Source organism: Schistocerca serialis, chromosome 2 (genome assembly GCF_023864345.2).
Source record: "Schistocerca serialis cubense isolate TAMUIC-IGC-003099 chromosome 2, iqSchSeri2.2, whole genome shotgun sequence".
NCBI classification, from domain to species: domain Eukaryota; kingdom Metazoa; phylum Arthropoda; class Insecta; order Orthoptera; family Acrididae; genus Schistocerca; species Schistocerca serialis.
In genome coordinates this window covers 921,934,498-921,948,084 of record NC_064639.1, presented here as the reverse complement: position 1 = coordinate 921,948,084, position 13,587 = coordinate 921,934,498, and the positions used below count along the sequence as shown (strand labels likewise).

Genomic DNA, 13,587 nt, shown 5'->3' with positions numbered 1-13,587 from the left:
AGCATCTCTACGATCGTCTCCATGGGAGAATAGCAGCCTGCATTGCTGCGAAAGGTGGATATACACTGTACTAGTGTCGACATTGTGCATGCTCTGTTGCCTGTGTCTATGTGCCTGTGGTTCTGTCAGTGTGATCATGTGATGTATCTGACCCCAGGAATGTGTCAATAAAGTTTCCCCTTCCTGGGACAATGAATTCACGGTGTTCTTATTTCAATTTCCAGGAGTGTATATTGTGATCTGAGTATATCTGCTCCTGGGTACGCCTTACAATCCAGTATCTGTTTTCGGAATCTCTGTCTGACCATGATGATGTAATCTAACTGAAACCTTCCAGTATCACCCGGCCTTTTCCAAGTATACCTTCTCCTCTTGTGATTGTTTAAAAGAATATTCGCTATCACTAGCTGAAATTTATTACAGAACACATTTAGTCTTTCTCCTCTCTCATTCCTTGTCCCAAGCCGATATTCTCCTGTAACCTTTTCATCTACTCCTTCCCCTAAAACTGGATTCCAGTCTCCCATGACTATTAGTTTTTCATCTCCCTTTACATACTGTATTACTCTTTGAATATTCTCATATACTTCTCTATCTCTTCATCTTCAGCTTGCGACGCATGTATATCTGAACTATCGCTGTCGGTGTTGGTTTGCTGTCGATTCTAATAAGAACAACCCTATCACTGAACTGTTCACAGTAACACACTCTCTGTCCTACCTTCCTATTCATAAAGAATCCTATCCCCGTTATACCATTTTCTGCTGCTGTTCGTATTACCCTATACTCGTGTGACCAGAAATCCTTGTCTTCTTTCCATTTCACTTCACTCACCCTACTATAGCTAGATTGAGCCTCTGCATTTCCTTATCAGATTTTCTAGTTTCCCATACCACGTTCAAGCTTTTGACATTCCACGCCCCGACTCGTTGAACATTATCTTTTCATTGATTATTCAAACTTTTTCTCATGGTCATCTCCTCCTTGGCAGTCTCCTCCCAGAGATTCGAATGGGGTTTTTCAATTACAGGCCACATGTCCTGTGGATGCGCGTTACGTGTTTTTAATGCAGTGGTTTCCATTGCCTTCTGCATCCTCATGCCTTTGATCATAGCTGTTTCTTCCGCCTTTAGGGGTAGTTTTCCACCCCTAGGACAAGAGAGTGCCCTGAACCTCTGTCTCTCCCTGCCGTTGGCAGAATGAGGGTGACTTCTTATGCCGGACGTCTTATTAATCAAAATTTAAGCAGTGGCGGGTTTCGAACCCGGAACCGAGTACGTTTTGTTTACTAATCAAAGAAGCTAACCCCTTTTCTTTTTAATCCCATTTTGTTCGTGTTCGTTGTACTTGTTTAGGGCGGACGTCCCATGACTACCGTTCAAGTTTATCGTTGATACGTTCACTCAGTTTTTTTTATTACAGAGGGCAACCAGCCGTCTGACCCCCCTAGACCTCGGGAAAATTAATATACTAGTATGTACTGTTACTTGTTCCATATTTAATTGGCGTTTGGAGTGACATCTTGTGACAATGATGGCAGGTACAAGCTGGTCTGCCAAGGATGAATCGCTGTCTGGCGGCAAAAGCGGTAAAGTAGACAGCTGCCCCAACTCCAGAGAACAGCTAAGATTGACCCGAGTCTATACATGTATACATATTTCCCGCACATAATATGAAATGAAGTTCCCTGCCGAGTTTTTCTGTCTGTATTTGATGGCTAATTTCAGGAACAACGATACTGTACTAATTTTGATACGGTTTTCCGTAGAAGATAGAATGGTTCACGATGAATGTTCGTGTATGTGCACTGGTCAGACAGAACATTATGACCACCTACCTAATAGCAGTCCTCAGCTCGTGGTCTCGCGGTAGCGTTCTCGCTTCTCGAACACGGAGTCCCGGGTTCGATTCCCGGCGGGGTCAGGGATTTTCACCTGCCTCGAGTTGACTGGATGTTGTTGTGTCGTCTTCATCATTACGGTCGGAGGAGGGCAATGGCAAACCACCTCCACTAGGAGATTGCCTAGTACGGCGGTGCGGGTCTCCCGCATCGTTCCCCTACGCTATGTTAAGGAGTATGGGACTTCATCATCATCACCTAATAGCAGGTATGTCCACCTGTACCACGGATGACAGCGGCAACGCGTTGGGGCATGGAATCATGAGGCCTTGGTAGGTCGCTGGAGGGAGCTGGGACCACATCAGCACACACGAGTCACCTAATTCCCGTAAATTCCGCGGAGGGGGGCAATGAGCTCTGACGCCACGTTCAGTCACATCCCATATATGTTCGATCGGGTTCAGATCTGGCGAATTGGAAGGGGGTACTGCACATCAATTGGAACTCGCCATTGTGTTCCTCGAACCGATCTATCACACTCCTGGAGTTTTGACATGGCACATTATCTTGTCGAAAAATACCACCGCCGTCGGAAAACATGATCGTCATGAAGGGGTGCACTTGGTCTGCAACCAGTGTACGATACTCTAGCCGTCATGGTGCCTTGTACGAACTCAACTGGACGCATGGATGCCCACGTGAATGTTCCCCAGAGTATAATGGTGCGGCCGCCATCTTGTCTCCGTCCCGCATACAGGTGTCAAGGAGCCGTTCCCCTGGAAGGCGACAGATTCCCGCCATCCCAACGACATGATGAAGAAGATATCGAGGTCCATAAGACCATGCAAAGCTCTGCCACTGCGCCAAAGGCCAGCGCACCTTTCAGTCGAAGTTGCGAAGAGCGTAATGTTTTTTGTAAGGGTGGGTGGTGGCGACTGGCTGCTGTCGTGGCGTACATCTCGCTGGCTACCCATCTGGCTCGTTGGTATCAGAGACGAGATGCAGGTACTGACCTGAGGTGTTCATGCGGACGGCGAAGCACTTCTGCAGGCGGCAGTGTGGGCACCAGTTGCGACGTGCCTTGTCCACCACGCAGCCTCCGCGGCCCGCTGCAACAACACACACCAGCCCATCATAACGATAGAAAGTATTGCTCGTTGTTTGCCATGACATTCCACTTAGCTGAGTATGTTCCCACTAGCGCTACAAATGTAACGACTAAATTTTGTAAATCATGCATTCGGTACTGTCGAGACACATACTCGTTACAGAGTATCCGTTACTCTTTATTTCAGTTACTAAAAGTCGTTACTGGCGTAGACATTACACGTGAATACTTTTTGGTAACCTAAGAAGTTGTAGATGTAACGGAGCTCTTGAATGTGAATGTGCCAATTGGATGGGTTCTCTTCCATACATAGGTTTCTCTCTTCTAGATACTGACGAACAGTGACAATGGCTGTACACGGTAACAGTTGAAGTTACAAGGTTCAAAATGGTTCAAATGGCTCTGAGCACTATGGGACTTAACATTTGAGGTCATCAGTCCCATAGAACTTAGAACTACTTAAACCTAAGGACATCACACACATCCATGCCCGAGGCAGGATTCGAGCCTTCGACCGTAGCAGTCGCGCGGTTCCGGACTGAAGCGCCTAGAACCGCTCGGCGAAGTTACAAGGGTCGAACTCGTTGTCCTCTAATGATTCCAGATTCAATCGCCACCACGCTGTCTCCCGCAGGTCACTGCAGGCAGGCACTCTAGTTCCGCCTTACGGCAGACGGCCTGCCACGTGCAGGGGTGGGGGTGAGGGAGAAGCAAAAATACGGAAACACCACAAACAAAGCACACTGCCATGCTGAATACGTTGAGGCAAAACCGTTAGCATTCAAAATATCTTCCAGTCGTCCCGGCGTTGACAAAAACAGGTCCTGTATGGTTTTCAAGGAACTCTTGTACTCCTTCCTGCAAATAGTGGCAAGTTGAGTTGACTATGACGGAAGAGGATAGCGTTAACGCACCCTTCTTTCCAAAGTAGACCACGAAGACTCAATAATATTGAGAGCCAGGTGAGATGCGACAGTTCATCCTTGTGCTCATAAAACCAGTCCTGGACGATGAGTGCTTTGTGTACAGGGGCCCTGTCGTCTTGGAACACAGCATCACGTCTGCTGAGCAAACATTGTACCATGGGATGGTCCTGATGAACTGTAATGGTTACATTATTCTTGACGGCAATGAGACCTTGCGGAGTACCTATGGGTCCCATGGAATACCATAATATTGCTGCTCAAATCATCGCCGAACCACCGGCATGTTTCCCTCTTGCGAGGTGAACTCTGCCAGAAGTTGGAGACAGTGTGAAATAAGGCTCATTCCACCAACTGACATTCTTTCATTGCGCAGTAGTGCAGGTTTTATAGCTACACTACTGGTCATTAAAATTGCTACACCAAGAAGAAATGCAGATGATAAACGGGTATTCATTGGACAAATATATTTTACTAGAACTGACATGTGATTACATTTTCACGCAATTTGGGTGCATAGATCCTGAGAAATTAGTACCCAGAACAACCACCTCTGGCCGTAATAACGGCCTTGATACGTCTGGCCATTGAGTCAAACAGAGCTTCGATGGAGGATACCACAGTTCATCAAGAGTAGTTACTGGCGTATTGTGACGAGCCAGTTGCTCGGCCACCATTGACCAGACGTTTTCAATTGGTGAGAGATCTGGGGAATGTGCTGGTGTGGGCAGCAATCGAACATTATCTATATCCAAAAAGGCCCGTACAGGACGAGCAACATGCGGCCGTGCATTATCCTGCTGAAATGTAGGGTTTCGTAGGGATCGAATGAAGGGTAGAGCCACGGGTCTTAACACATCTGAAATGTAACGTTCACTGTTGAAAGTGCCGTCAATGCGAACAAGAGGTGACCGAGACGTGTAACCAATGGCACCCCATATATCACGCCGGGTGATACGCCAGTATGGCGATGACGAATACGCGCTTCCAATGTGCGTTTACCGCGATGTCGCCAAACACGGATGCTACCATCATGATGCTGTAAACAGAACCTGGATGTATCCGAAAAAAATGACGTTTTGCCATTCGTGCACCCAGGTTCGTCGTTGAGTACATCATCGCAGGCGCTCCTGTTTCTAATGCAGCGTCAAGGGTAGCCGCAGCCATGGTCTCGCATCTGATAGTCCATGCTGCTGCAAAAGTCGTCGAACTGTTCGTGTAGATGGTTGTGGTCATGCAAACGTCCCCATCTGTTGACTCAGGGATCGAGACGTGGCTGCACGATCCGTTACAGCCATGCGGATAAGATTCCTGTCATCTCGACTGCTAGTGATACGAGGCCGTTGGGATCCAGCACGGCATTCCGTATTATCCTCCTGAACCCAGCTATTCCGTATTCTGCTAACAGTCATTGGATCTCGACCAACGCGACCAACAATGTCGCGATACGATAAACCGCAATCGCGATAGGCTACAATCCGACCTTTAGCAAAGACGGAAACGTGATGGTACGCATTTCTCCTCCTTACACGAGGCATCACAACAACGTTTCACCAGGCAACGCCGGTCAACTGCTGTTTGTGTATGAGAAATCGGTTGGAAACTTTCCTCATGTCATCACGTTGTAGGTGTCGCCACCGGCGCCAACCTTGTGTGAATGCTCTGAAAAGCTAATCATTTGCATATCACAGCATCTTCTTCCTGTCGGTTAAATTTCGCGTCTGTAGCACGTCATCTTCGTGGTGTAGTAATTTTAATGGCCAGTAGTGTACGTTTTCCTGTTACGAGCGTTTGCCTCAATGATGAGTGGTTTCGGAATCCCAGCTCGCTCTGTAATTTCCTGCGTATGGAGCACCTGTTGTTTTGGTACTGACAGGGTTCACGAGTGAGACATTCAGCTTTGCAGTGACTTTTGAGCAGATGACCTCTTACTTTTCGTCACTGTCATGTTCAATGACCGTCTGTCACGATCACTCAACAGACATTTTCGTTCTCATTGTGACTTAGCGGATGATGATGTTTTTCCGTGATGGTTAGGCGTGTTCTGTAAGAATGTTGATGAAGAGTGTGCCTACCTCACGTTTCAATCCATTCGAAGATCGGGACACTGTCACATCAGAATGCCTCACAGATCTGGATATCGCACGATTCGACCAGCTGGTCTTATAAAGACTCGCAATGCTGCCCCTTTCAAGCCTCAGGTGCTGATTTCGCTGTCTGACACGAGTGCGGGGCATCTCCGTATCCTTTACAGTAATCATTCAAGATCTGACACTATTCATGCCCCATATATCTTCCAACAGGCCTGGTAACAACGCTAAACACAGACAACACTTACGAACTCTAACGAAATTAGAATTATATATTAATACCTTCAGCTGCTGACGGGCGTTGATATATATCAACAGGGACAGGTGAAAATGTGTGCCCCGACTGGGACTCGAACAGTGTTCTCCTGCTTACACGGCAGACGCTCTATACACCTGAGCCACCGAGGGCACAGAGGATAATGCGACTGCAGGGACTATCAAGCGTACGCCTCCCGCGAGATCCACGTTCTCACCTTATACGTCCAGAAACTACATTCGTAGTGTCCCTACCCAACACACTCATTACTCGTGGAAGACATTTTTACCAAGTCCCGTAAGAGTTCAGGTAATACGTGTGCATCCGCACAGAAGAAGAAGGTCATGGCCGGAATTGCCAGATCTATATACTTACATGGATATGGTGTCTGTTCTTTCGGACACAGACACCATATACATGTAAGTACTTACGAACTCTGGTCGTCGTTCTACCTGTCACTGAGAATCGCTTTCTTTTACATACGCTCCGAAGTGTACAAATTTTTTTTGACATCTGACCATATCTAATGGGTGCATAACTTTTTCGTGTTGCAATCTGTGTGCCACTGGAATGAAAACTTCCTGTCGAGCGAAGTCAGCATTCTGTCCTAATTACAGAGGCATCGTGTAAAATCACACAACATCCGCCAGGGTAAGGGTCCCACTTACCCTAGCAAAAATATTCGTCGCGAGCCCCGAATTGGTCACCCATGCATTTAAGAGTAGTACAGGGACAGAGAAAAATATGGAAACAACAAAAGCACATCACATTATCATGCCTAATACGGTGTAGGAAAACTGTTACCATTCAAAACAACTTCCTGTCACATCGGAATGGATAAGTACTGGCAAGTTGAGGTAAAGACGATGTAGGTGCATAGCAGTCACACAACTACCCACCAAACTAGACCACAAAGGCCAAATAATGGCCGGCCGCAGTGGCCGAGCGGTTCTAGGCGCTTCAGTCTGGAACCGAGCGACCGCTACGATCGCAGGTTCGAATCCTGCCTCGTGCATGGATGTGTATGATGTCCTTAGGTTAGTTAGGTTTAAGTAGCTCTAAGTTCTAGGGGACTGATGACCTCAGATGTTAAGTCCCATAGTGCTCAGAGCCATTTGAACCATTTTGAACCCAATAATGCAGTATTGAGATCTGATGACTGTGGTGGACAGGGAAGATGCGACAATTCATCCTCGTCCTGACAAAACCTATCGTGGGCGTCGAGAGGTGTCGTATTGGATCACACCATCACCATTGAGGAGCAAAATCTAATGTGCCATGGGATGGACCTTATCAGCCAAGATGGTCACATAATCCTTGGCTGTAAAGCGACTTTGCACAGTAACCATGGGGCCCACGGAACACCATGATATGGCTGTCCAATTAACACTGAACCCCCGCCACGTTTCGCTCTCGGCAGCAAGCAGTATGCATCATAGGCTTTTGACGGCGTTCACTAGATGTAAACTCGACCAGAAATTGGAAACAGTGTGAAACAAGACTTATCCGATGAAATGACTTTCCTCCAATGCTCCATAATGTAGGTTTTATGGATTCGACACCACGGTTTCCTGCTACGGGTGATTTGCATCACTCTTGTGTGGTTTTGGAATTCCAGCTTGTCCTGAAATTCAACTTATAGAACTTCCTTGGTGTCGTTTGAATGCTGCAGGTTTCGGGATCGTGTGGAATTCAATTCTGCAGTGACTTCTGCAACTGTCATCCTCTTATTTCACCGCACAATCCTCTTCAGTGACCGTCTGTCACTATCTCTCAACACACACTCGTAGGCGTTGGGATTTTGAGAATGATGTTTTAGCGCTTCCCCTGTATACAGTATCCAGGGCGAGTCACTTAAGACGTAACACCCCTTTTATTTCGCACGGTTCCAGACGTAGAAACCAGGTGTTCTACAAATGATATTACGTTAAGGGGTACGTACTCTGGTGTATGATAAAGAGTTTTAATTCTTGTAAAGATCGAGTTAATCTAGCAAGTATGATTTTTTTAGGTGTAATTGTATACTTTTAAACGGAATCCGAAAACGCTTGAAAAGACGAGTAAACTGATATAATGCATGTTAATTTTGAAGCTGAAGCTCTTCTCAAAATAATCCGAGAAATATTCTGAAATCGAAGGCAAGTCGGACAGAATCAACTATTGCCTTGTAAACTGTCTCATGCCGGGCTACGTCGTTGTATATAGCCATTCAAGTGTTTACTTGTCTGTACTGCAGAACTAGGAGGGTTCGACAGTGTCGTCTATCTTCAGGTCATTTCTGCTTCAACATTCTTGGAATGCTCACATGTGCACCGATGAGAAGTTAGACGTGCTACTTTAATGAGGCGAATTTCGAGAAATGCTGTTGAAACGGTTCGGCGATATAGGGGTGTCTATCCTGCCCTTCGTTTTCCGTCGCGGCAGGCAATTGGCCGCATTATTATTAAATAGAAATAATTATGCAGTTTCTTGCGAACGTTCTCCCTGTTCTTCTACATGACGTACTATTGAATAAGCGACAATGAATGTGAGCCGAACAAGACGGTTGCCCAGTTCACTTTCGAACAGCGATTTCATACATGTCTTACACTTGATGGTAAACAATTTGAGTACATGTTTAACTAAAGTGTAAAAGTACGTTTCGTTAAGAAAAGTATTTGTTTTGTGGGTAACATGACTTTAGCTATTCTGAATAAAATAGTTTGGTTTATTTAACGTGTATTTCATATAATTACAATTTAGAGTAGTATCTATAAACACATTTGTCCCACAGCTGGTGTTTCACTTTTAAGAATCATTCAGGCGTATCCAGGCAAAGAGACATCAGGTGTTATTATTATTATTATCATTTTTAAACCTAAGAAAGTTAATGAACTTGTTGTGTATGACTTTGTACACAATAGTAAGGAGAGGTGGGCTACTCAAATTGTATTTCTCCAAGCGAACGAAGACTCATTACAATTAATGCTGCAAGAAACATATTACAGCTATCACAATATAAAGTGGGATGAGACTAGCTGTACTAAGCACGAACGATGATATACTAGTTGAAGAGGCTCCAAGTGCAAGTGGGGTAAGCGGCTGCCGCTGGCCATCCTACACTCCTGGAAATTGAAATAAGAACACCGTGAATTCATTGTCCCAGGAAGGGGAAACTTTATTGACACATTTCTGGGGTCAGATACATCACATGATCACACTGACAGAACCACAGGCACATAGACACAGGCAACAGAGCATGCACAATGTCGGCACTAGTACAGTGTATATCCACCTTTCGCAGCAATGCAGGCTGCTATTCTCCCATGGAGACGATCGTAGAGATGCTGGATGTAGTCCTGTGGAACGGCTTGCCATGCCATTTCCACCTGGCGCCTCAGTTGGACCAGCGTTCGTGCTGGACGTGCAGACCGCGTGAGACGACGCTTCATCCAGTCCCAAACATGCTCAATGGGGGACAGATCCGGAGATCTTGCTGGCCAGGGTAGTTGACTTACACCTTCTAGAGCACGTTGGGTGGCACGGGATACATGCGGACGTGCATTGTCCTGTTGGAACAGCAAGTTCCCTTGCCGGTCTAGGAATGGTAGAACGATGGGTTCGATGACGGTTTGGATGTACCGTGCACTATTCAGTGTCCCCTCGACGATCACCAGTGGTGTACGGCCAGTGTAGGAGATCGCTCCCCACACAATGATGCCGGGTGTTGGCCCTGTGTGCCTCGGTCGTATGCAGTCCTGATTGTGGCGCTCACCTGCACGGCGCCAAACACGCATACGACCATCATTGGCACCAAGGCAGAAGCGACTCTCATCGCTGAAGACGACACGTCTCCATTCGTCCCTCGCGACACCACTGGAGGCGGGCTGCACGATGTTGGGGCGTGAGCGGAAGACGGCCTAACGGTGTGCGGGACCGTAGCCCAGCTTCATGGAGAGGGTTGCGAATGGTCCTCGCCGATACCCCAGGAGCAACAGTGTCCCTAATTTGCTGGGAAGTGGCGGTGCGGTCCCCTACGGCACTGCGTAGGATCCTACGGTCTTGGCGTGAATCCGTGCGTCGCTGCGGTCCGGTCCTAGGTCGACGGGCACGTGCACCTTCCGCCGACCACTGGCGACAACATCGATGTACTGTGGAGACCTCACGCCCCACGTGTTGAGCAATTCGGCGGTACGTCCACCCGGCCTCCCGCATGCCCACTATACGCCCTCGCTCAAAGTCCGTCAACTGCACATACGGTTCACGTCCACGCTGTCGCGGCATGCTACCAGTGTTAAAGACTGCGATGGAGCTCAGTATGCCACGGCAAACTGGCTGACACTGACGGCGGCGGTGCACAAATGCTGCGCAGCTAGCGCCATTCGACGGCCAACACCGCGGTTCCTGGTGTGTCCGCTGTGCCGTGCGTGTGATCATTGCTTGTACAGCCCTCTCGCAGTGTCCGGAGCAAGTATGGTGGGTCTGACACACCGGTGTCAATGTGTTCTTTTTTCCATTTCCAGGAGTGTATATTGTTGAGGCAGACGGCGTTCATGGTACAGAGCCACTGGAGGCGTGGCTCAGTGGGCACACATCACTGGGTCCACCGGATCCTGCATGGTGGTTATCGGTGTCAGATGGAAACCTGCAATTCCGTTACCAACTTGGCGACGCTCGTGGCGTGGTATCGATATGTGACACAACAAAAGTAGTTTATTTTTTCCTTGAATAAGGCTGTTTATCAGTATGAAATACGAATGACCAACATCTCTGTTTTGGCTCTGACAAGTACGCGTCGAGAGGGAGGGTTTAAATGGAAAACTGTCTGCTGAAACTGTAGTTATTGCCACAAAAACCTGGAAATGGAAACACATTTGAAATAGTTTTCCTAAGCACCATCTGATGCATCAGAAGCTAGTGTATGCCATAGATCCATATACAAAAACCGCTGCTGATCTTTTATCTATGTCGTATAGGAAATGAGGTTCTTCTTAGTAGCGTAGGATTGTCTTGCTGCATTTAACGATGGAGCCTGGCACGAGGTTTCTCCTTGGTGGTTTTTGCAGCGCAATAGCTGACTATGGCCGCATTGATCTCCAAGTTTAGCACATTTCTCGGATTCTTTTGCAAGGGGTTTTAACCTGGAAATTAACAAGCATTATATCGTTTTACTCGTCTTCTCAAGCGCTTTCACAGTCCGTTAAAAAGCATTTAAAAAAACCATACTTGCTTCAATATCTCGATCGATACAAGAGTTGGACCTCTTATTAGACAACAAAGTACGTGACCCTTATAGTACTGATATCTGGAACCATTCACGAAGTAAAATGGGTGTTACGTCGTTCATGGCTCGCCCTATACATCTTCGATATGATGGCTCTTCAAACACTATACATTTCAGCTACCGTAGCTGCAGAAGCACTATACGAGCACCAACAATTTGACACAATGCACTCACAACTACACGGAACACTGTTGTGACTAAGACTGATGCAACGTACTGAAGGCACTGCACAAGTCCCATTCATGGTCAAATACAACATCGCCCTTGCAGGCGTGGCTAGAATCTGCATTTATGTTCAAGCACGCATTTCTCGCTGTTTTTACATATTTTTGTCCACCCCTGCATGTCAGCCTAATTATTACTGTGGCTATCGATAACTGGCACCTGTAACTCATATTTTCACAGACTATTATACGTGATGCCAAGAGGGCAGCAAACGGCTTACCTTCTAATCTGCAATCTATTCTAACCAACGAGGAGAAATATATGCTACCATTTTTAAGGCTGTGTAAAAGCTCTCGCCAAATTCCTAAATTAGGAGGAGTTTTTCACATGTGATTCATCCAATTTTTGAAAGTGATCTGGCAATCACCGTTTCCTTTGTTACTATTTTAGCCTTGTCTTTGTTAATCTATCACTTTTTAATTATCAAAGTTTGAGAAAATCCAATGGTTCCATTACATTATGAGTGATGTCAGTGACAGATTCGATTGTGAATAATAGAGAGCAAGAGAGAATTTTAAGTGTACTTGTATATTTTGCTCATCATAATTTCAAAATATTTTCATAACATTCGTCTCTGATAGTTACAGCAAGAACATTGATAAGGAACATGTTGAGCGCCGAAAACCTACAACTGTAGCAACAACTTGCAGAAATCTACGTAACTGTGTCACAGATATAGATAAGTAACTATCTAATACTTTCCAGTTAATGATGTCTGCAATGTTATCAGTGTATAACGTAAGGTGTGTATTGGGACTTAATCTGTATTTTAGATCTTTACCCTGTTAAATGAAAGTGGCTTCAAAAATATACCAAACACTGTCGCTGCCCTATTAAAAGTGAAACTTGAAAAATGTGTTTCCGCAATGTCTGAGTCAAATTAGTGGCAAAATCCAGAACTGCAGTACAAAATAACTGTAAAAGTTATTATAAAGACTCAAAAAGACACCCTGTGCCCGATAGCACAAGCTGTTTTATAAGTTATCAATAAATGTAAAAAAATAAATTGAGAATCACACCAATTAAGAAAGTTATATACTTTTCCCACACTAATAAAATTTAGCAAACTCCTCATTACGACTGTTAAATAGGTCAGAAGATGACCGGAATTTGTTTTTTTTTTTTTTAATTTTTACCGACCGCGTAGACAGTAGAAATGGTAACTCTCAAGTCTTTGAACTTTGGTTATTTCCGTAGAGCTATTAATTAATTAACTCAATCGATTCATTCAGTACATCTGAATCCGTGAATGTAACGGTTATTTAAAAAAAGATCAAAACTAACCCCAAACGCGTGGACTCATCTTTCTCGAAAAACATTCCAGTCGCACGCACACTGAAGCACTCAGCCGCTGCGTACCAGTTTATAGAGACGAAATCGACGAAGAAAGCGCAAGCGCTGTGTTAATAGAACCTTTACCGTCTGGGTACGCGTGTGAGCCTAGACTCTATGGAAAGCGTTGTGTCCTTGAAACTCCGCGAGTGATTCCGTAATAATACTGCATTTCTTTCGGCTGCTGATATAGCTAAGTCAGATACTGTATTTAGAAATCTTAGCCTTCATCGTTCACTACGATGCCACACAACTTTCGGAAGACAAGAATCAAATTTTGAAAACCATTCTTCCCTGTCATGTTCACATGTTAGGTCTGAATGGATTGTGCTAGCCCAACCGAATATAGGTTTTCCAGGTGGCAGTTTTACGCGATTTTAGTCTGTAAATTAGTTGTTTCGATATCACCAACACAGTGAAGTGAGGCTATGAGTGCCTTCGTAATGTCATTAATAAAGAGAATACGATTTTCTTGTGGATGTCAATGACATCTCAAGGTGGGGGAGACTGTACCGGGTGGATATAATTAGAGTGCGGCCACTCACGGAGG

General features: G+C 45.7%; 1 protein-coding gene across 1 annotated transcript in view; it reads right to left on the bottom strand.

Annotated features, from left to right (window-relative positions):
- LOC126456520 (photoreceptor-specific nuclear receptor) overlaps nucleotides 1–13,587 on the bottom strand; it is a 94,831-nt gene that overhangs the window by 68,579 nt on the left and 12,665 nt on the right. The window contains exon 2 of the mRNA XM_050092269.1: nucleotides 2,854–2,949. Coding sequence (XP_049948226.1) covers nucleotides 2,854–2,949 — 96 coding nt within the window. The remainder of the gene's footprint in view (nucleotides 1–2,853; nucleotides 2,950–13,587) is intronic.